This window comes from Magnolia sinica, chromosome 12 (assembly GCF_029962835.1).
Source record: "Magnolia sinica isolate HGM2019 chromosome 12, MsV1, whole genome shotgun sequence".
Lineage (NCBI taxonomy): Eukaryota > Viridiplantae > Streptophyta > Magnoliopsida > Magnoliales > Magnoliaceae > Magnolia > Magnolia sinica.
The window spans coordinates 68035678-68058189 of NC_080584.1; the positions used below are offsets into that span (position 1 = coordinate 68035678).

A 22512-nucleotide genomic window follows, 5' to 3' on the forward strand; every position below is an offset into this window, starting at 1 on the left:
ATCTATTTCATTTTTTTAAATAATGCCCAAAAATGATCTTGAAAAATAGACTACATGAATACATAATACATACATTGAAGTAGGGCCTTATGGTAAGGGCCGCACTGTCTTGGGTGAGGCCGGGGTCTCACCCACTCCGCTCTCCAGGCTCACAGACATCTGCTCCCTTTGCGAAGGTGGCCGGGTCGTTGGTACGGAAGAGTAATGCCAGGGGGATTCGTTAAAAGCATTCGCCTGCACTAGCGAAACATGTCACCTCCCCCTCCCGTTTGGGGGCCCATTGTAATGTTTGATTTCCACCAGTTGCACCCAACTTATGAGGACATAGAATCCAAAAATCAGGCTGATACAAGTACCAGTGGGCCGCAAGATATGAAACAGTGGAATGGATGTCCACCATTAAAATTAACGTTTCTTGGGCCCACTGCAACATTTACATGACATCCAAACCATTCATTATAAGGTAAGTGCATCCTGGATGGAGGGATCAATCAAAGATTAGCCTGATCCAAAACATTGGTGGGCCTAGGAAGGTTTCAATGGTGTGCGTCCCATTCCCATTTTCTGTGCGGTGTTGTCCACTTGGGTTTGGATAGTTGACTTTTGCGATGATGTTGATGGGCTGATCAGATTTCGTACACACATTACGTTCGTCCCACATGTGTAGGAATAGAAGTGCTAATCGCCGTAGCATTACTCAGTCTAGAACATTGATATGTTATGTCTTACAATGTCCACTGCTCAAATTTTTCTCTAAAAGGACAATCTGAACCTTTGAATTTGTTGCCTATACCTAAATTTATGTAGTTCATCATAACGCTGGAAGAGGATTAGGTGCTGTACCACACACCAGCGTCCTTGCTGGTGTATGTACGCATGCAGAACAGCCCGGCAGTCTTCAGTCCGTAATGGAATGAACGATGGAAAGAATATCAAGTTCTGTGGGGCCCATCATAGTGTATTTAATATATCTACACCATCCATTCATTTGGCGGTAGAACCAGAATAAGGTAAAGCAATAATGAAAGAGACAATTGGAGATGATAAGGTGGAGCTGGTAGGACTGGAATTCGAATATTGCAGATCAATTCCCCATAGTACGAGTGGCAGAGTATTGAATCAATCAGGTCCATCCATCCAGTGGCCCCTACCTTGAATAGATAACGTTTCCAAACACACAATTATCTAATCATCCTTTACTTCTGAAATACACGGATGCGAGATGAAAATAGTTCATTCCCAAACAATAATTAATGGGAATTAGCGAACATGAGCCAACCGCCATCATTCTTAATGGATATTTGTAGTCGTTCAGACTCAGCTAATAGAATTGCTGTGGATGAGACGCGCATTGGCTTATGCTTAATGGATGATCCTAATCGTTGATTTCATGTGGTGGATGTTAGTATTGAATTTTCATCTCAATGTCCAAAATTCAACTATATATATTAATGATTCCAACCACCCAATCACCATCAGCTATGAATTGTCGGCCATCCACTGCAAGAAAGATGGAGTGCTCTAGTCAAATCATCTCTTCATGTGCGGCCCTATGGTGTGATAAGGACTGCAGACGAGATCATGGGAAATTTATACAAGTTTCAGAACGAGGTTTCATATTCTCTTCCCTTTCCATACCAAGGAAGAAGAGATGCATATTTTCCAACTATCCTTCTTTCTTCTTTTTCTCTTCAGTTCCCTCTCTCAAGCAGAGCAGTTCTACAATGAGTTCTACTACTCTAACTGCTCAGTAGCTGATTACACTCCTAATACAACCTTCGAAACTAATCTCAATGCCCTCCTCCCAATTCTAACTTTCAACGCTCATTTTTCCACCTTCTTTTACACTGAGAGGGGTGGAAATCCCAACACCGTCTTCGGCCTCTTCTTTTGTAGAGGGGATGTTTCTTTTGACACCTGCAATGCCTGCGTTAACCAGGCTACTCAAGATATCAAACAGAAGTGTCCCAATAGGAGAGAAGCAGTCATATGGTATGATCTCTGTATGTTGCGTTACTCAGACCGTAACTTCCAATCCGTGTATGATCCATCAATCAATTCGTTAGCATTAATGCGGAGACAGCAGAATATATCAGACCCACGACGATTTAACCAGACACTGAATGGTCTATTGAAAAATCTTTCTTCAAAGGCCGCATTTAGTCCTTCTGTTCGGATGTTGGTGATGGGAGAAGCTAATTTTTCAGCATCTCAGAAGATATATGCGATTATGGCGTGCACCCCTGATTTATCAAGAAGTGACTGCAACACATGCCTAGAAGCGGCTATTTCCGAGATTCCGGTGTGCTGCTACGGAAATGACGGGGCTGTTATTTTAGGGGCGAGTTGTGCTATGAGGTATGAGGTGTTCCCTTTTTATGCTGCTGCACCGTCCGCCTTTCGTCGTCCTCCTTCGTCAACAACTGATGCTCCCTCCGGTAAGCATGATTTTGCAAATGTTGACAATTGGTCCGAACCCTTTGGGTTCGAGTCGAGTTGCATTAGGGCTCGTTTGGACGCCCTGTAAGATAGTTGTTTTCAGCCGACACCCTGGTTCGGGATAGAATATCGAGGGTCGTTTTGTTGCCTGCATCCTGAATGTTTTTTTTTTTTTTTTTTCTTTTTCTCCAAATCTATAAAAGCCCACTCAATGAAAACCAATTGGATTGATTTTCATTTAGTGGAGGAAAAGATTGATTTTGTGTAGAAATGTCTGTTCAAGAGTTGCACCCAAAAGTGGGACTTGAGGTTGAGTATTCAGTTTCCTGATAGGATAATTCCTCCTGAGGTTTAGCATTCAGCTTCCTATATGATAAGTCCTCTTGAGGTTGAATTTCGCTTGGATTGATAAGATCCAAATCCATATAAGCCCTTTGTAATGTTTATTTGCCATCCAACCTGTTGATAAGATCACAAAGACCTGGATGAAGAGGAAAATATAAATATCAGCCTTCTCCAAAACTTGGGTCCCACAAGAAGTTTTTAATGGTTAGTCACCACTGATTCCTATGGTGTAGTCCACCTGAGATTTAAATCAAGTTAATTTTGGGCTCATCCTCTAAAATGATTTGGAAAAAGAGATGGACGGCTTAGATATAGAATATGTGCATCTGGTATGTGTGACTTATTTGTGCAACGTGTAGAAAATAACAACTGTTTGATCGCAGACCACTTGATCAACGAGCCTTGTTGGTCCACTACCGAGTGATGCTTAGGAACGATTTTCTAAGTAATCAAGTCATTTGACTCGGTCTGATGTAAATTTATGTGGGATCCAAGTGAGTTCACCTTAATTACAGGAGACAACTGAATTGAACTAATCCACGTGGAATTAAAATATTTAATAACGATAAAGGCGGGCCATGCATCTGTTCCGTTACAGGTCGTAACAAACGTTAAAGCCCATAATGATAATTTTTTAAATTTTATTTTATATATATATATATATATATATATATATATATATATATTAAAAAGATAAGAGTACTCAAAATATGTTTCTAGTTTTTGGTTTTAAACATGTTTGTAATAGTGTAATGAGTCATTGATTGGTAAGAATAATGTTGTAGGTTGTTTGATAATCATAACTTAAGAGGCTTAAACTAGAAATTCATATGTGTGTGTGTGTGTGTATATATATATATATATATATATATATATATATATATATATATATATATATATATATATATATATATATATATATATATATATTATATAGAGGCATGCTCTCCTACACACCCATGCACGTGCGTACCTTTGTACACATGTCATGGGTGTTGAATCCAAACGATCCATAAGATGCAGAATCCCATGAAACCTTAGGGGATAAATTTTCACCCTGATCTAAGATTCTGGTGGGCCATGGTAAAGAGAAATTCAAATCAAGGGAAGTAACTGTTTGCATTTTTATGGCCCACTGAAGTTTTGGTTCAAAGTAAAAATTGGTTCCAGCAGTTTTCATGAGGTTCTGCTTCATGTGGACCGTTCAGATTTTCGAGAATCATCAGATATGATGAGTTCTCAAAAAAGTTCATAGGTAGTCCTTGCAAACTGGTTGGCAGGTGAGCGTTCTGCTACATATATATAGATTCATGCTCATGTTATCTTATTTATATTGTGTCAGTGGTATCTCTCTCTCTCTCACACACACACACACACACACACACATATATATACATACATATATATATATATATATACATACATATATATATATATATATACACATATACAGACATGGTACTATAAGGTCAACCTCATGGGAAGTAACATTAACACAGTGCATTTGATGGGTCCCTTTTAGGTTATGGGATATGCCAAAAATCAACTGTATACCAAACTCAGGTGGACCATAACATCTAAAACAATGCGAAGACATGCATAAAACATATAAAAGTACTTGGTGGAGCCCACATGAGCTTTTGATGCGGCTCAAACTTGGTTTGACCACTCTTCCAAGTGGGGCACACACAATGGATGGTTTGGATTTGTGAACCACATCTCGATTGGCCCAATAAATGATTGTGAATGTTTTAATGGGAGAGTAAACCCTCCCCACTATTGTATGTGATGTGGCCCACCCAAGTCATGGATTGACTTGATTTTTAAGCCCGTGGCCCACCAAGGAATGGTGCATCAGACTGATGGGATTGATGTTCGATGCACATCACGGTGGGGCCCACACAGCTGGACCTCATGGGAAGTTCCCACGAGGTTGACCTCATAGTACCATTTCCCATATATTGTCATTTTACTACAGTACCATCACAGCCGTATAAGTCCACATGATTCCAGTCCATGTAGTATGAAGTGAAGTTAAAGCTATAAAGTGATATCAAAGAAAAAACATGAATACAAAAACGTTACTTACCAATTATGTCACTATAAGAAATTTGAAAAAAAAAAAAAAAAAAAAAAATTTAATTTGGATGAATACTAGAATGCTATTTTATGACCATTTAAATTATCCAAGACAGCCCAAAATTCATGCAACATGTGGAACTCATCACAGTAATGCATCTCTCTAACTCTCTAAAATATTATTTTTTTCTCAAAAAATTTGAGTAAAATTACAAATTAGATATAGATGAATAGTGCTGGGCCAATTTAGGATCACTAAAATACCCCCCAAAATAGTTGAAATTCATACAATCTATAGAAGTCAACTCACTAACATGTATCCCTAACAATTTCGTACCATTTCTTTTAAGAATTATGAGAAAAATAAAAATAAAAACTAATTTCATGTTGTCAAACAACCATTTCATCTAAAAGCTTAAGCTATCAGAGTGTGGTGTGCGGGGTGGGAACTCCACACGGGAACATATTGACGAAGGTGGAGAGACACTCACACCATAAATAGGCCGGACTTAATTTCTCGGTCCCTGAGCCAGACTTGATTTTCCTAACCCCCTGTGGGAGAATAATATATTAGCAAGGCATATTTGCTGCTCTCAAGATTCGAATATATGACCTTCTGCTTTGATACTATGTCAAACAACCATTTACTCTAAAAGCTTAAGCTGTCAGAGTGTGGTGTGTCAATGTATATCAAGGGACTTTATCACTTCAACACGTGTGAATAATGTTAAGCTGATATAAAAGACTACTCAAATGCTCGAAAGAACCAAAACTCATGCAAGATGTAGAGCTCATCCCACTAATATATATTCCTAACCATTTAATACCATTTTTTTTTTTTGAGAAAAAATAAAATTCAAATTAGATCAGTGGACTGGATTGTTAAAGTGTCCCAATAAAGTTTACTATGGGAGAGCGTGAGCGGGATCAAGGTTTGAAATCTCCTTGGGTGTCGGTCGCCCAACGAAACCCTAGATCTCGCCACTCCTTCACCGTTTTCGCCACCAACCTCACTTTCGACACCACCTCAGAAGACGTGCATCGCATCTTTAGCCGCTATGGAAAACTGGTGGATGTCTTCCTCCCCTGGAACAAAGCCCTAAACCGAGCCAAAGGATTTGCCTTCATCTGATTTTGATACGAATAGGCAGCGCAAAATGCAATTAATTTCCTGAATAGTCGACGTATTGACGGTAGAGTGGTTACTGTCACCTGGGCGAAGAGCTCCACAGGCAAATCACCCCAACTACAGCATCCTATCGATTCCAGGAAAACAGAACAACCTCAACAAAAACTGCTCCCCTAACTGTCCCATATAAACCCTCCTCTCAAAAACGATTGGCCACCACTACATCAACATCCTCACCGATTTGAACCTTTGGGTCCTTTAGCCTCCTCGCAAATAAGATCCTTCTCCCATGTGGTCCGAAGCAACCCTACCCTTTCCGAAGCCATCTCATTTGAAATGCACAGATCATCAATCGCGGCTGAGGTTCAACTTTCGGGCAGACGATTAACTAGTGAAACAGCTCAGATGCTCCTTATCATATGCTCTAACGGCAACAGTTAAAGACGACACAACTTCGATTCTTCACCTTAGAGATGTCTTCCAAAAATCGGACATTGGCAGCCTGCAGGTAGATTTCTCAAGGCTCTCCCCCACATAGTTCCTTATCAAATTCCAATCTCGTGAGGACTTGGAACTATTCGCCTCCGACCACGATCTGCATTTTCAAATGAAGCTTCAAAATGTTAAGCAGTGGGCTCCGGCAGCAGCTGGCCTTCTTCAAGGTACCTGGATCCATTTGATTGGAATCCCCCTGCATGCTTGGCACCTTAATGTGTTATTAGACATTGCCAAGAGCTTTGGAGAGATCCTGGAAATTGATCCTATGTCTATCCATGGCATTTTCCTAAGTTTTGCCAGAGTTAGGATAAAACTCTCCAGCCAGCACAATATTCATCTCTCCAGGCAACTGAACATGGAAGGGGTCATTTACCCTGTTTTTGGATTTCTGGAAGATCATAAACTCTCATCCTCTCACCTGCATCCCCACCTAAGTAACCCTCCCCATCTCAGTTCCACCAAAGACTGGGTTCTTCAAACCTTTCATACCCAACATCAGCCCTCCCCAAAATCCCCTTTACCTGCTTGTCAAAATGCCCAACCTACCTTGAACTCAATAGATTCTCCAGCAGTTCTATCCACCCTAGCCTCCACCCTTATAATTACACCCCCTAACCCTCGACCACCCACCCTAATATCCACCCCAAATTTTGGGCACTCTTCAAATGCCATCCCTTCGCAAGATATCCATTCCTCCCCAATTCCCCTCCCTCTCATGGAATTTCCTGATCCTACAGATGCTCACACTTCCAAACCTCAGCTAATGTTGGTACCTCAACCCGTCCAATACATTTGTAGAACCTGTAGAGTCAAAACTATTTCTCCTAGTCCAGACCTAACCCCACAAATAATTACACCCCTTGCCATTGAAGAAGCTTCTGATATCAACCATTCCCGACTGCCTAATTTAGAGGCTTTACTCCTAACAAGTTTAGACCATCCGCCACCCCCAACCCCTGTTCCTACAGATATCCATGCCATGCTTGATACTGAGCCGCAGCTACAGACAGATTCGCAACAACCGCGGTGCACGCCCAACAAGGACAAGACCGTTATCCCTTCTCCCAATCAAGTACAAAAACTTGGTGCTACCCATCAATCACCTGATGAGAGTGCCCACCATCCCAGTACCAGAATGGACGGGGCTTCTCCCTTGTATCTAGTGTAGAGAGAACCAAGTGATTTGTCTGATTCTCCAACTAATGATTTGGGAATTACGTTGCAAGAGCTCAGACGATGGCGAAAGGAAATTAGTGCAAGGATGACTGAAGATATGGGTGATATCTTAGTCGATTTATCTCCTTACTTCCACCAAGTAAGTCCAAATAACGCCTCCCTATCAACAGCTTCAGAGGAAGTCGATCCAACTAGACAGCAACAAGTTCAGAAACACTCGCAAAAAAAGCTCCCCTTAACAGCTCAGCACAAAATCAGAAAATCATCGATCAGAATAACAGCAGATAACCAAACCATTAGCATTTGCTACAGCAGGCTCCGAAAGCTAAAGAGACGGGCAGTGAACACCGGATGTGTTACTAATGGATAACGCCATAATTTGGATTACGCGTGGGGTAGGAAACGCTCCCACGACTTGTGTGCTCAAGAAGCTAGTGAAAAAGTTCAATCCTCGGTTAGTGGCAATCATCGAACCGATGCTCGGAGACGACAGGAGAGTGGCAACGGGACTGAAGATTGGGTTCCATTCCTCTCTCTCTAACTTTGATATGGGAGGTTAAATCTGGATTTTCTATGAGAACCAGCTGAATATTTCCGTCATTTCTATCTCTAACCAAATGATAACCTTTGAAGCGACCATAACGCCACTTGCACAACCGATTACTCTCTCAATTGTTTATGCTCGGTGCAGTAAGATGCAAGGTAGAAGTTTGTGGAATGACCTTTGTTCCCTAAGTTCTCTTATTCAAGGAGCATGGGCAATAGCTGGAGATTTTAATGCTGTGACTCAAAGTGAGGAAAGAAGGGGTATCCGGCCCCCTGACAACTCTTCCATGTCCGAATTTGCTGATGCCAATCTACTGGTCTCATGGATGCGGGTTATGATGGAAACCGTTTCACCTGGTGTAATAATTGAGAAGGCAATGCCCGAGTTTGGGTCAGACTCGATAGAGTCCTTATCAACAGCTCGTGGGCACCACATTTCCCTGTTTCCGAGTGGAACACCTCCCCAGAAACAAGTCAGACCATGCTCCTTTGCAATTGCATCTGTCTTCTCAATTTCTGTCTAAGCCGAAACCTTTTCGCTTCCTTAGAATGTGGACTCTTCATGAGACGTTTCAGTCGGTGATCTCGAAGGCTTGGGAAGGAGTCTGTGATGCTGATCCCTTCACCAATATATATTTTAAAATGAGAAAGACGAAACATTTGCTAAAATTCTGGAACAAAGAGTAGTTCAAAAACATTTTGCAGCATATCAAAAAAGCCGAAGAGGACCTAGACATCCTTGACAACAGGATGTAGGAGGACAACTCCGAAGAGCTCATCAATCAAAGTCTAGACTTAAAACATAAGCTTGAACGTTTGGAGTTAATGGAGGAGATTTTTTGGAAACAAAAAGCAAGGAACTCTTGGCTAGAGGAGGGTGATAAGAACATGGCCTTTTTCTACGCGTCGACGACTGAAAAGATTAGACGATCGACTATTCAATCCATCACATTAGAGGATGGAACAACTATATCCAACATGGATGAAATCAAGTTGGCAGCGGTGAACTTTTTCCAAGGCCTGTTTCAGGAGGAGGAAGTATCTTTCTCAGCTGCCTTTGTCCATAACCTCCCGCGTCGGCTACATCAACATGATAATGACTCTCTCCTAAGTCCTCCCACGAAGGAGGAGCTCTTGTCCACTATCAAGTCTATCCCTATTGATGGTGCCGTGGGGCCGGACAGTTTTTCAGATGCTTTTTTCAATAGTTGCTGGAGTATCATTGCTGACAATGTCCTCAAAGTCGCTCAAGCGTTCTTTTCAGGGGAACCTTTTCCTCGAGCTTTCAAAACCACTCTTATCTGCATGATCCCTAAGTCCCCCTCGGCATCTAAGTTCTCTAATTCTAGGCCAATTAGCCTATGTAATGTTGTGTATAAAATTCTAGCAAAACTCCTTGCTAACCGTCTCAGCTGTATTTTGCTTAAACTCATTTCGCAGGAACAAGGAGCATTCGTCCAAGGGAGGTATATTGCCGAAAACATCACATTTGCACAGAAAACGATGAGAGAACTAAACAGGAAAACCAAGGGGGAAATCTTATCCTTAAGATTGATCTTGAAAAGGCATATGACAGGGTAATTTGGTCTTACCTAAAACAGTCCTTACTGAAATTTGGATTCAATGATAAGAGTGTGAAGCTCCTGGAAGCCTGTTGGGCAAACAATTGGTTTTCCTTCCTCATCAACGAAGAAGCTATGGGATTCTTTCAATCCTCTAGAGGTCTCTGACAAGGAGACCCCCTCTCCCTGGCTCTCTTCATCATAGCAATAGAAGCATTTTCAGTCAATTTAAAGTCCCTTTTTGCAGAAGGCCGCTGCATCCCTTTCAAATTCCCTCAAGGTAGCCCTTCTTTCTCACATCTGTTGTATGCGGATGACATGTTGATCGTCCTCAACGCAAGTAAATCTTCGCTCTCCTCAATGAGGGACTTCCTACGATTTTTCCAAGCGGCCATAGGTTAAAAAATCAATTCCAATAAGAGTGTTTTTATTAGTTCTGCTAAATGGATAATAGCAAAATTCAGAAATACAAAGGCAGTGCTAGGTTTCGGCCAAGTGAGGGGCAATTTGCGATATTTGGGGGCGCCCCTGACTAGAGGGAGAATCAAATCCTCAGATTTTCAAGCTCTTTAGGAAAAGATCAGCAACAAAATCTCTAGGTGAGCAGCCAGACACATAACTTAAGCAGGTCGAGCGACTCTGATTCGACATGTTCTAGGTAGCTATCCGATTCATATTATGGTAGCTATGCATGTCCCAGCATAGGTAATTCACAATTTAACCAGCAAGTTTGCTGTTTTTTTTTAGGATGGGCCGAAGGGAAAAAGAAACTCGACTGGATTGCGTGGCAGAAAGTGACCAAGCCTAAAGCGGAGGGAGGGCTGGGAATCCATAATCTAAAAGAGGTGCTGCATGCACTTCGAATGAAACTTGCGTGGAATGTGAAGAACGGTAAAAACAGAGGACCGTGGGTGCAACTGATGCAGTCCATACACTCCAGTGATTTGATAAATGGGATGGTAATGGTCAGGCAACACAATTCATACCCAATGTAGAATCGAATCAGGTGTTTTCTACATTCAATACAAGATAACTCTCATTAGACAGTGGGTCGCGTAGAAGCAAACGTTTGGACAAATAATTGGACCGGTCTGGGGCCGCTGCAATATCTCGTTTCAGGCAATATCCCTCAGGATCTGCAATAGTTGCAACTGAAACATTTGCTAGGGAAGTCAGGCCCGTTACTCCCATCTAGGATTTTTGAATTTCTGCCTCAAGAGATCATTGATGTAATCTTCGTCAGGGGATTCGTCATCACAGAAGAACTAGTGGAACGTGTCTGGCCTCATGACCCATCAGGGGAATTCACCCTCAGGTCTGCTTGGAAGCTCATTAGGGGATATCAACCTCAGCTAATGTGGGGAAAATGGATCTGGTTAGACAAAATTCCTCCAAAGGTAACTATATTCATCTGGCGTCTTTTGCATAATGCCATTCCTAAGGATAGTAGAGTTCAAGCTAAAGGAATTGCTCTTCCCTTAAAATGCCGTTGTTGCCCTTAGGAAAATAACTCTTTTCTAGACATGGAATCAATCAACTACCTATTTTTAATGGGTCAACAAGCGGTCTAAATCTGGGCCCATTTCAAGGGGCTTTGTGGAGTCTCTTCGGTCCCTCAACTTTCGGTGCTCGGTAAAATCAATCAGTGGAGAAATGCGTCTGTGCTGGGAGCGGCTTCTCAAAAAATCAGATCGTCTCTCCCTCTACTGAATCTCTGGGAGTTGTGGAAAGCGAGAAATGAAGCTTCTTACCAAGATAAGGTAATGGATGGCCGTAGGTCCATAGGTCGGATAAAATGGTGGGCCACCCAGACGATCCAAAACTTCCAGGTGCAGCTTTCGTATGCCTATTCTAATAGAGTCATCTCCTCCTTCCCCATGCCCAGGCGTAATAGGTCAGATTCTATTCTGGTTAAATGGAAGCATCCCACTCCAGGATGGGTGAAACTAAATGTCGATGGATCCGCTAGGGGAAACCCAGGTTTCTCAGGAGGAGGGGGTATCTGTAGAAAGGAAGATGGCTCCTTCATCTTCGGTTTCTCCGCCGGTTATGGGTTCGGTACCAATAATAGTGCAGAATTACGTGCAATCTTTGATGGTTTAGAGTTATGTCTTCTTAAAGGGATCAAAAGGATAATTGTAGAATCGGACTCAAAACTGGTAATTGACATTCTTGTTAGTGAGTCAAGATGCCCGTGGTTCTGGAAACTCTGGGTAGATAGAATTAGCAACTTGAGGATATCCGGCACATTCACATTCCAACACATTCTTCGTGAAGGGAATGGTCCATCAGATAGCTTGGCGAAGGTGGGAAGCGAGACTCAGGTGAAAAAATGTCATGACCATTTTGACTCTCTACCCAGACAAACTAAGGGTCTCGTCTTTCTTAATAAGGTCGGTCTTGGTTCGATTCGAACCATCGCTTACCCCTCCAGATCTTGAGTCCAGTGTTTTCCATTTTAGTGATTTTGTTATACAGTGGTCGAATACGATAGGTGGACCGCCCCCTTTTCTTGTTGGGCCACCTGAAGATGTACATTGTTCCCTATTTCCTATTGATTTAATGTTCTCTTTTTTGAAAAAAAAAAAGTTTATTATTTACAGTAAGTGGATATTTTTAGGGTGTTTGAGTTGTAGTCTAAGTGTAAAACTCCGTCCTAGGTTTGAGTTCCTTATTTAAAAAGTTGTAAATTTTTTTTTTTGTTTGTTATATATATATATATATATATATATTATCAATCAAGTTATTTCGAATTAAAAAAAAAAAAGTGTCCCAATAAAACTAGGTGCATTGTAACTTATGATGGTCCAAGAGAATTAGAGTATTTTCCCAAAAATTATGCTTATTTTATCGTTTCACATGGTCCCACAATAGTCAACTTCACACCTCCACACGAGGTCCTTGCCTCAGTGGTAGACTCTGAGGAGTTTCAACTCGAGGTCTTGGGTTCGAGACCCATGGGTGGTGAAATTCCACTACGGCATGCGTGGTGTGTGTGTGTGTCGGGTGCGTGTGAAAAAAAAAAACTCCACACCTCAGCACCATGGTTTACAAAGAAATTAATGGCTTCAACATTTAGAACTCCATGTATTTAGGGAAATAAGAATAAATAAATAAATAAATAAATAAATGAGACAAAAAAATAAATAAATAAATGAGAAATACTCGAATTCTCCTGGAGCACTATATGTTGTAATGCTCCTAGTTTCATTTGGACACTATCCTATCGCTTGATCTAGACTGTACATTAAGTCCAACACAGGTTCTATGGGCTACCATACAGGTCCTATCGCATTAATCTGACTAATAATCATACCTATCTGATAATTATCCCTAAATTTGGACAGTCCAAATCATTTACACAAAAATAGGTCCAATCCTAAAGTAATTGGGGTCGATTACACAAATCCTTTACACCATCATTAGCCTTATCTTTGCAGCCCAACCATTATAGATTGCTTATTTTTCTCAAGTGTCAAAATGTTCAAATAATCCTAACTATCCCATCAACGGCTCAGCAAAAGATGGCAACAAAAACAAGGACAAAATCAAAGATGGATTTGATAATCCAATCAGTGTTGTTTTTTTTTTTTTTCCTAATAATCCAATCAGTGTTATTTCTTGCATTGTAGCTCATAAAATGAATTATGGACTTTGTCGATCAATTGGACTGTCCAAGTGACAGATGCAACTAGGAACGCTATTAACTTAGTCTTGGAGCATTGGAGCATTTCTCAAACTAAATTAAACAAGATTAAAATATCAGAAATTAAAAATAAATAAATACAAAAAAATACAAAAAACCACCTTTTTCTGGTCTTAAGAAGGCAATCAATCACCTTATCCTGTAAGTTGGAACTTATCTTTTTTTTTTCCTATGTCCACAATGTACATCGAAACACTGACCTAACAATGTGTATTGCAATTGAAATCAGAAATGTTTTGCTTTTCTGACAGGGCATGGAGGGAACCAATCAAAGATTATAATCTTCACTAGTGTAGCATCGGTTCTGGTGTTGGCTCTATTCAGTTGTTATGTTTACTGCTACCGACGGCGAAGGAAGAGGTCGCCAAAAGGTTGGGAAAAAAAAAACGGCTGGGCTAGACCATTGGGCTCTTGGGTGAAGCCCACCATGGTCCGGGGTTGGATTTTATTTTTAGGCCTGTGGATTGGGCTTTGAACTGCTTTTTATGCCAGAAAAAGAAATAATAAGTATGTCATGCCTAGACCTGAAGATATTTTCCAAGTCCTGGCTTCAGCATGAATCTAGGAATGTACATCTTCCATTTTCCACAAATGATCCGAAGTTCAGGCCCTAGACGAGGGCAGGGTCTAAATTTTAGGCTGAAACAGAAATGCCAATGACTAATTTCATGTTTTCTCATTTCTAAATCAGTGAAAGAGAAGCGGCACCATGCACTATTAAATTATTCAGGGCCTCCGGTTGGCTTGGAACTCATGGACTCAAGCATGAATGGTGAGGAAATCCAAGATCTGCCGTTGATTGACTTGGTTACAATACAAGCTGCTACGAACAACTTCTCTGATGAAAATAAGCTCGGAGAAGGTGGATTTGGCCCTGTATATAAGGTAAAGGCACTTGTATGAATGTATTTGGATTCACAATCCAACCAATTAGACATTTTTATTCTATGAAAATGGAATGAGGAAAGTTTTAGGCTGCGTTTGATTGCACCAAATATCATGAGTGCAACCAACACAGCCTTAATTTGTTGAGCATAACAAGGACGCAGACTCTAGGTTGTACTAACATCTATGTAATTGCAATATAATGGCTACATCCTCATTACAATTACTGAGAAAACTCATTAATTTGGTGAGGTCATCTCGAATCAACTGAATGTTTGAAGTTCGATTTGCTCTGGCATCCAAACACATCTTTTCTTGGAGTAGTTGAATAAGTCCTAAACTGAATAGGCTACATGAATTTTCTAATTGACCATTGCATGGAAAATCATTTCAGGGAATGCTATCTAATGGGAAGGAAATTGCAGTTAAAAGGCTTTCAAGAAGTTCAGGGCAAGGTCCGAAGGAATTCAAGAATGAAGTCACATTGATTGCCAAACTCCAACATAGGAACCTTGTGAGGCTCTTGTATTGCTGTATACAGAAAGGAGAGAAACTGCTCATCTATGAATACATGCCAAACGCTAGCTTGGATGTCTTCCTCTTTAGTATGAATCCTTTCTTTCTTCTTCGAATTTTGAATTTCACCACACAAACACACGTGTAAGTTACATGTATGCATGGCTATGTGGTTGTAGGTGCACACAAGCACTATAAGACCTAAACGGCAAAGCTGGTAACATGTGAAATGGGACCCAAATTGTCAGCCCAATATGACTACTCTTTAGAAGCTCAGTCACCATAACAGCCAATTAACAAACAAATATACTATTGGATCATAATGTCAAAAGGAAAACATAGGTAAGTGGTTAAGATCATCTAAATTAGTTGCACCGGCCAATCTCCATTTCTACTGTAAATAGAACTAAATAGTATATATACCCCAAACTTTTTTTTTTTTTTTTTTGGGGGGGGGGGGTGGACAATCACGTAGCCCGGCCTACAATGGATCATTGGCCTTTAAATAAATAAATTAACTCCAACCCTGTTGTGAAATTTCCTTAACCCTACCAATTGTGTTAGTTACAACAATCATGAAATATCATGATATTTAGTGCAATCGAACACACCTTATGATATGCAGTGTAAATTTAATTGAATATGAGTTCTAACCAACCTAACCATGATCCAATTCATCATCATATAAGCCTTATCCCAACTAATTACGATCAGCTACACATATCCTGTTACTATCAACATTCATGATAAAAGTTACGGCAGAAGTTCGAATGAACTGCCAACTTGGGCAACCCTAATATTTTATTTGGGCTTGAGAGCACAAAACTCCCACAAGCATTATGTAATAGTATATCACATAGTTTGATTAAAATCAATGAGTAGAATATGATCCAACTCAATATGCATGTTATCTTCAGATCCAATCAAGCGAGCTCAATTAGGCTGGGAAAGGTGTCATAATATTATAGGTGGAATTGCAAAGGGCCTTGTTTATCTCCACGAAGACTCAAGACTCAGAATCATTCACAGGGATTTAAAAGCTAGCAATGTTTTGTTGGACCATGAGATGAACCCAAAGATTTCTGACTTTGGAATGGCACGCTTTTTGGGAGGAAATCAAAGTCAGGTCAATACCAACAGAGTTGTCGGAACATAGTAAGTAGGCATGCAATGTTCTACTTTGGCAATACATATCACACTTTCCTTCTCATAATCAGACTCGTCATTCCCTGATTACTAATGAAATCGTTAATTAATAATGTTGATCACACACCAAATCATTGGACTGGTTCTGATTTCTTGGACAGGACATTTAGACATTGGAACCACCTGATGATATTGCATGTCTGCCAGCCCACAGTCCTTAGGAATTTCTCATTTTTTTAGACATAGTGTTTCTAATGCATCTTCCACCATGGTCATTGCCAACAGTGGCTACATGGCACCAGAGTATGCAATGGGAGGGCGATTTTCGGTGAAATCTGATGTCTACAGCTTTGGAGTTTTACTGCTAGAGATTGTAAGCGGAAAAAGGAACAATGGTCACCATCTTCCTAACCATGCTCAGAGCCTCCTGACTTATGTATGTTTCTCAGTAACTCGAATTAAAACACCCCTTCTTAGTCTCATATTCTTACATGAAATGTGATATTACAGGCATGGGAATTATGGTGTGATGGAAGAACTATGAAGTTGATTGATCCTTTGTTAGCCCAGACATGTAAGACAAGTGAAGTGTTGAGATGGATCCACATTGGGCTACTATGTGTTCAACAAGATGCGGCAGATAGGCCGACCATGTCCTTGGTCGTTCTCATGCTTGGAAGCGAATCTATGGATCTTCCACAACCTACACAACCAGGATTTTTTGTCTCAAGAGTGGTCATTGAATCAGATCAATCTTCAGGAAGTGCCAAAATGGGCTCTATGAATGAGGTAACTATCTCTACTTTCCAACCCAGATGAGTGGGCCTATCTGATCAGTCAGAGTCATGCTCTATTGGGTTGGGATGTGATCTCTGCGGGCCATGGTTCAACCTTGGCTTACCATGTATATTTGTAATGATGCCTTCTCCATGTAAGTTCCCATCTTTTATCGATACATAGATGCTTGATGGACTTGAAACATTTGGGGATTATGTTAATTGAAGTTTTAATATATATTTCAACATCCTATTTGTTGAGAATCATTTTCCAGGTCCGTTTAGTCTCGTTTGCTTCCATGTTTAGTTTGGCTAGTATCTGGTTAGCGAGTAATTAGCTGACTTGGACATCAGGTCTACATATTTTAGTTAGAACATGAGCTGCTTAATGTGTTGTCATATCCTAGTTTGTCTTGAGTTTGGATAGCATCCTATATAGGGGTTAACCCATCAATAAACACAAGTACATACATGTTCACTCTTCCATGGAATGCAAAGTAAGTTTTTGTTTCTCCTCTTTACATACTTCTCTAGGCCACCACCCATTATCCCCTTTGATGCCAAGACATTCATCTTCATAGTCTTGTTGTGTAAATTTCAACATGATGTAACTCCTCATATGCAAGATCTAAGTAGTTCATGTTGAGGCAGTGGTGTTTATATGCGTGAATGAAATGCACAGTGTTTCCTAATAGGCAACATCTCTCTCATTATTATTATTATTATTAATTTTTTAGAAAGGTGGGATCACACCACCTATAACCTCGTTGATTTGTCAAAATTCCATATCATATATCATGGCCTATCTTTTTTGTTGTTATTGTTGTTGGAGAAAGGTGGGAGCACATCACCTGTAACTTTGCTGATAAGAAAGGCTACATACACAGAGTAGGCACCCACAAAAAAGGATTGGGCCTTGCCTCCAAAATAACCAATAATAGCACTATACAAACTAAATACAAGGCCCCAAAAAAAAAAAAAAAAAATGTCCCAACTAGTCAGACCCAAACAGCAAAGGACTCAAACAGACCAGGCAACCAAACAGTCTTATCTGATACCCTGGCCCAGGTTTAGAGAAACCGTTCTTCCTTATCATCCCTAGCCCCGAATTATCCAAAGAAACCAGGCCCCGGATTTCACACGGAAGTTTTGTTTTCCCTGTAAACAATCTGTCTTCACTCCCATTAGTCCCTAGCCTACCCAGGCCATCTGCTACTACATTGCCTTCTTTTGGAGTATGAGACATTTTGTGATTCAGATTCAAGCACTGATGAGTGATTTTGCCTACCCTATACCAAATTTTCCAAGGAATGGTAGCAAGCAGGTTGCCAAAGGCCACCGCAATGTTTATAGAGTCTGATTCTGCCATAACATTAGTCAGACCTAATTAATACAAATCTTCAACCCATCCAGCAATACTAAGCCTCTGCCACTGTGTTGGATACCGACCCATAAGCATGGTGGAAAGTAAATAAGACCTTACCTAAGTGGTCTCTTCAAACACAGACCCTCTCCCCTCACAAGGATTGCCAAGGGAGGAACCATCCACATTTAATTTGAGCCAGCCCAGTACAGGTTGAACCCACTTAATCACTCCAATTGTGCATGCCCTTCTTTCACCTTTTCGGAGGCCAAAGGCTTGAAGGCCCACCTTTTCAATCAACACACTATTATCAATCCTTGTATGCAGCGGCCAACCTCCTTCAGCCATGCTTTCGTCAAATTTCTGGGCATTTCTCCCAATCTATAGTTTGCATACAATGAAGATGGGAACCATCCCACGAAGCAACTTGAATTTTGAAGAGTCCCTTGCCCGACAGCACCAGTGCTCAATATGATGTTGAATGGATTGATTTGGTTCAACATGCATATAAGAAAGACGGCTAAAATGGGCCCAAAGCTAAGATGGAAGCTTACCTTTGCAGAATAGATCTGCAAAATCATAATAAGAAATTGATTTTCCAAGAGCTGACAGCCCCTGGTGGTTGGTCAAATTCAAATTATCAGACGGCAGAAGTTCACCATGAAGCAACTGGACATTGGATGTGATATCAACTCTCCTCCTCGACTCTGGTCTAACGGCTCTGGAAGGAAGCTCCTCTTCAGGCCAGTGATTACTGCCCTGCAGAGACAATTTATCAAAATGCCTCAACAACAGATCAACATCCTGCCATTCCTGTTTGAGCAGCAGCCATTCATGGATGTGATCATCCCAACAGAGAGCAAATCCCGACTAATAACATGGACCCCTAATCTGACGTTACCTTTGTCCTGATTCTCCATTTCAAGATCCAGTTGCTGATCGCCCCTCCTCATAGAGCCATTCAGTAGAGACTAGCCAGGATTGGCCGGGCCCCCTTCTGCTGACAACAGAGGATCACTTGATCTTGCAGCAATGAGCCCACGAGACCAGCCTTGGGACGAAGGTACAGACCTTGTACTTGACCAAGAAATCCCTGGATGCACCAGTTTGTCCTGGATATATAAATTCCTCCTACACCAGTCCTGACAGCAGAATCTGCTTCATTAGGAACATGATCTAATGTCGACACAACAGACGCATCTGGATGCAAGATGATGTCCAACCTGCCGAACTCTTACATCAACTGGAACTCCCTTGTTCATGATTTTCCAAACAAATACTGCAAGTTTCAGGGCACGAATTTATTCTGAACCCAATGGCACCAAGACAATTTTGCTCGTTTAGCAAGCACTAACTCCCACACTGCTTTAATGGAAAATTTCCCTACTGCTTCCAGGGCCCAAATCAACCTATCTCCCCTATCCACAATTATAAAATTTATCCTCCAGATTTGAAGAATCATCTCAGTAGGCAATACATCCTCTACAGCAACAAAATCCCACACCCCCTCTTGCCTCCAGAAATCCACAACTTTTGCATGACTCAGATGCTCCAGGATGCAAACATTTACCTTTCCAGCTAGAATTCCAGCACCTGTCTAGTTCTGTGTCCTAAAAATAATTCCACAGCCAATCATCCTTGTCGAGTTGTGGATGGTCATTGGGAGATTCCTAGCTAACTCTTTTCATATGCTTGAGCCCCACTACGTGAGCTCCCCTAAGTTCGAATAATTTTAGACTAGTACTTCAACCCAATGAACCTTTCTCATAAGGAATTTTCCAACAACAGATTCCAACACATTTTAATAAACAAGCTTAGCATAACCTCCTCAAGCCTCCAATCTGTAACCCCCCTTCCGAAAAAGGAAAGCTAGTTTCAAGCCTTTTTATTTATTTATTTATTTATTTACGCACATACCCTCATACCCACACACACCATAATGGGTACTCGAACCCATGACCTTAATGTTGAAACTCGTGTGAGTCTACCAGTACGCCATTAGTGGGGGGTCTGTTTTTCTGATTCTTCAACTCACCCAAGAAGAAATCAAAGAAAAATGCTTCCATTTTTTTTTTTACAAGCGGAAATCAGGATGTCAAAGGCAGCCATGATATGTATAGGATAGCTTGCCAGGACATGTTTGATTAGAGTAATTCTCCCCACCGGGGATTAAAGCTTTGCCTTCCAAACCTCTATCGTTCTCATCTCCTTTTTTATTAGGAAAAGCATCTGGTAGGCACGAATCTTTCAACTTGAAACTGAGACCCCTAAATATGAAAAGGTAAATGATGCTTTATTAAAAGCTTGAAAACTTCTTTACACTTAGAACCCCACGAACTGGATTCCTTCCTTGACATGATGAAGCAACTCTTACCTTCATTTATTTTCTGGCCTAACACCTTGTCGCAACTGCCTAGGAACTTCTTCAATCTCCTAACTAAGGATTGCCTTCCATTGATGAAGGTAATAGTGTCGTCTGAAAATAAAAATTAAAAATTAAAATAAAAAGATGAGAAATCATAGGGATGCACGTGGCAACTAAAAGGGCGGACATTGTCCCCTTAGCATGATATTTTTCACTCCCTTACTTAGAACCTCTGCCAATATAGTAAAGATGCTTTCAGAAACCGGGTCTCCTTAACACAACTCTCTGGATGATTCAAAGAAGCCTGAAGCCCTATCATTAACTATAACCTAGAACCAGTTATTATTCTAGCATCTTTCTACCGTAGCTACTCATTCCTCTGCAAAGTCAAACTTGTCTAGAAGCATAAGAATGAAGTTCCAATCTAACTGATTGTAGGCACTGATAGAACTGAAATCCCTTAAGAATTCAGGATTGGATCTATTGGGTACCAGACATAAGAGTACATAAAAAGGATCTAGGGATGATTCCTCCCTCAAAGAATTCACACTCTATTTCACAAGAATCGTCACCAACAATGTCCTAGAACAGGTTTTTTTTTAAAAAAAAAAATCCTAGAAAAACCATCTGGCCCAGTGCACTATCCTTTATGATAGAGAAGGCTGCTTCTTTCCCTCATCAATAAGGGGTTTGCTCATCAAAACATCATTCATCTGCTTTGACACCACCCTAGGAATGCAATCAAGAATATTAGCCATCATCTGAGTACCTTCCAAGGTGAAGAGATGGTTAAAGTACCCCATGGACTTTGCTGCAATGGCATCATGAGGTTTTAGAATATCATTGGATTCCATTTTGATTCTTTGCACCATGGACCTTTGCTGCCTTTTTCTGAGATTCATGAAAAAAATAATAATAATAATAACATGTGTTACGATCTCCCTCTTCTCACTCCACATGTTTCTCGCTTTCTATATCCAGAAAATTTTCTCTTGAAGCTGCATCGTAGCCAAATGTGCTTTAGCTTGATCCAACTCACAATCATGCTTAGACCTAGAGACCAAAAGTTCATGTTCTGCCCCAGTCACCACATCCTCTGCATGTTGATTGTTGTGAAACACATTCCAAAATGTTTTTTTTTTTTTTTAAAGACACAGGGTGTCCCTGCCCCTATTATAGGCGAGACTATTCCATGAAGATACAAACAATCACCTACAACCACGTGTATCGGGTAGTGCCAAGGAGGAGGGTGGAAGACACACTTGTAGGGAGCAAACCCATGGTGAGCCCAAACATTCCCAAATGTTTTCTTATTCCAATTCTAAAAAACCACTTTGAGGTTCCTCATGCTAAGAAATAATTTCACCATAAGAGACCCTTCCACACCTTCACCCCACCAGGCCCTAACTTCCTCCGGGAATTCATCATCTGTCACCCACATTCTTCATAACTGGAATGATTTGGGAAAGTTCCCTAAACCATCCCCCTCGGTTAAGTGTAGGGGACAGTGGGGAACACTTGAAAATGTGAGAATTGTCAAAGCCAATCAAGTTAACCTACATTCTGTCAACCTAGCACACATAAGACTTTTGCCTTTTCTATCATTGCACCAAGTAAATTTAGAGCCCAAAAAGCCTGCATCTATTAGCCTCACATAATTAACAACTTTAGTGAATTCCTCCATAGCCCTCCTAGTTGGATCGCTGCCACCAGGACGCTCCTCCCCACAAAGTTACAATAAAATCACCACACACTAACCACGGGCCATCAAGCATCATTTGGACCATTTGCAACTCATCCACTAGATTCCTTTGACCACCCTTGTCACAAATAGCATACACAACCGAAACCGAGACCTCTTTGTTGAACTCTTTTAATTGTTTTACCAAAAATAAATTTAGTCCACTCAACATGTGAACCCCAATATTGGACACAAGTGGATGGGATAGAAATCTTCAGTCAAGTTTTTATTTTTTTTAAT

The 22512-nt window shown here is 40.8% G+C and overlaps 1 protein-coding gene across 1 annotated transcript; it reads left to right on the plus strand.

Annotated features, from left to right (window-relative positions):
- The first annotated feature begins 1545 nt into the window (after positions 1-1545).
- Positions 1546-17067, plus strand: LOC131221580 (cysteine-rich receptor-like protein kinase 15). Its single transcript, XM_058216863.1, has 7 exons — positions 1546-2438; positions 13732-13851; positions 14172-14365; positions 14760-14970; positions 15799-16036; positions 16313-16463; positions 16538-17067. Exons 1-7 carry the CDS (start codon positions 1652-1654, stop codon positions 16844-16846), a joined length of 2010 nt encoding a protein of 669 aa, XP_058072846.1. The 5' UTR covers positions 1546-1651; the 3' UTR covers positions 16847-17067.
- The last annotated feature ends 5445 nt before the right edge of the window (positions 17068-22512 follow it).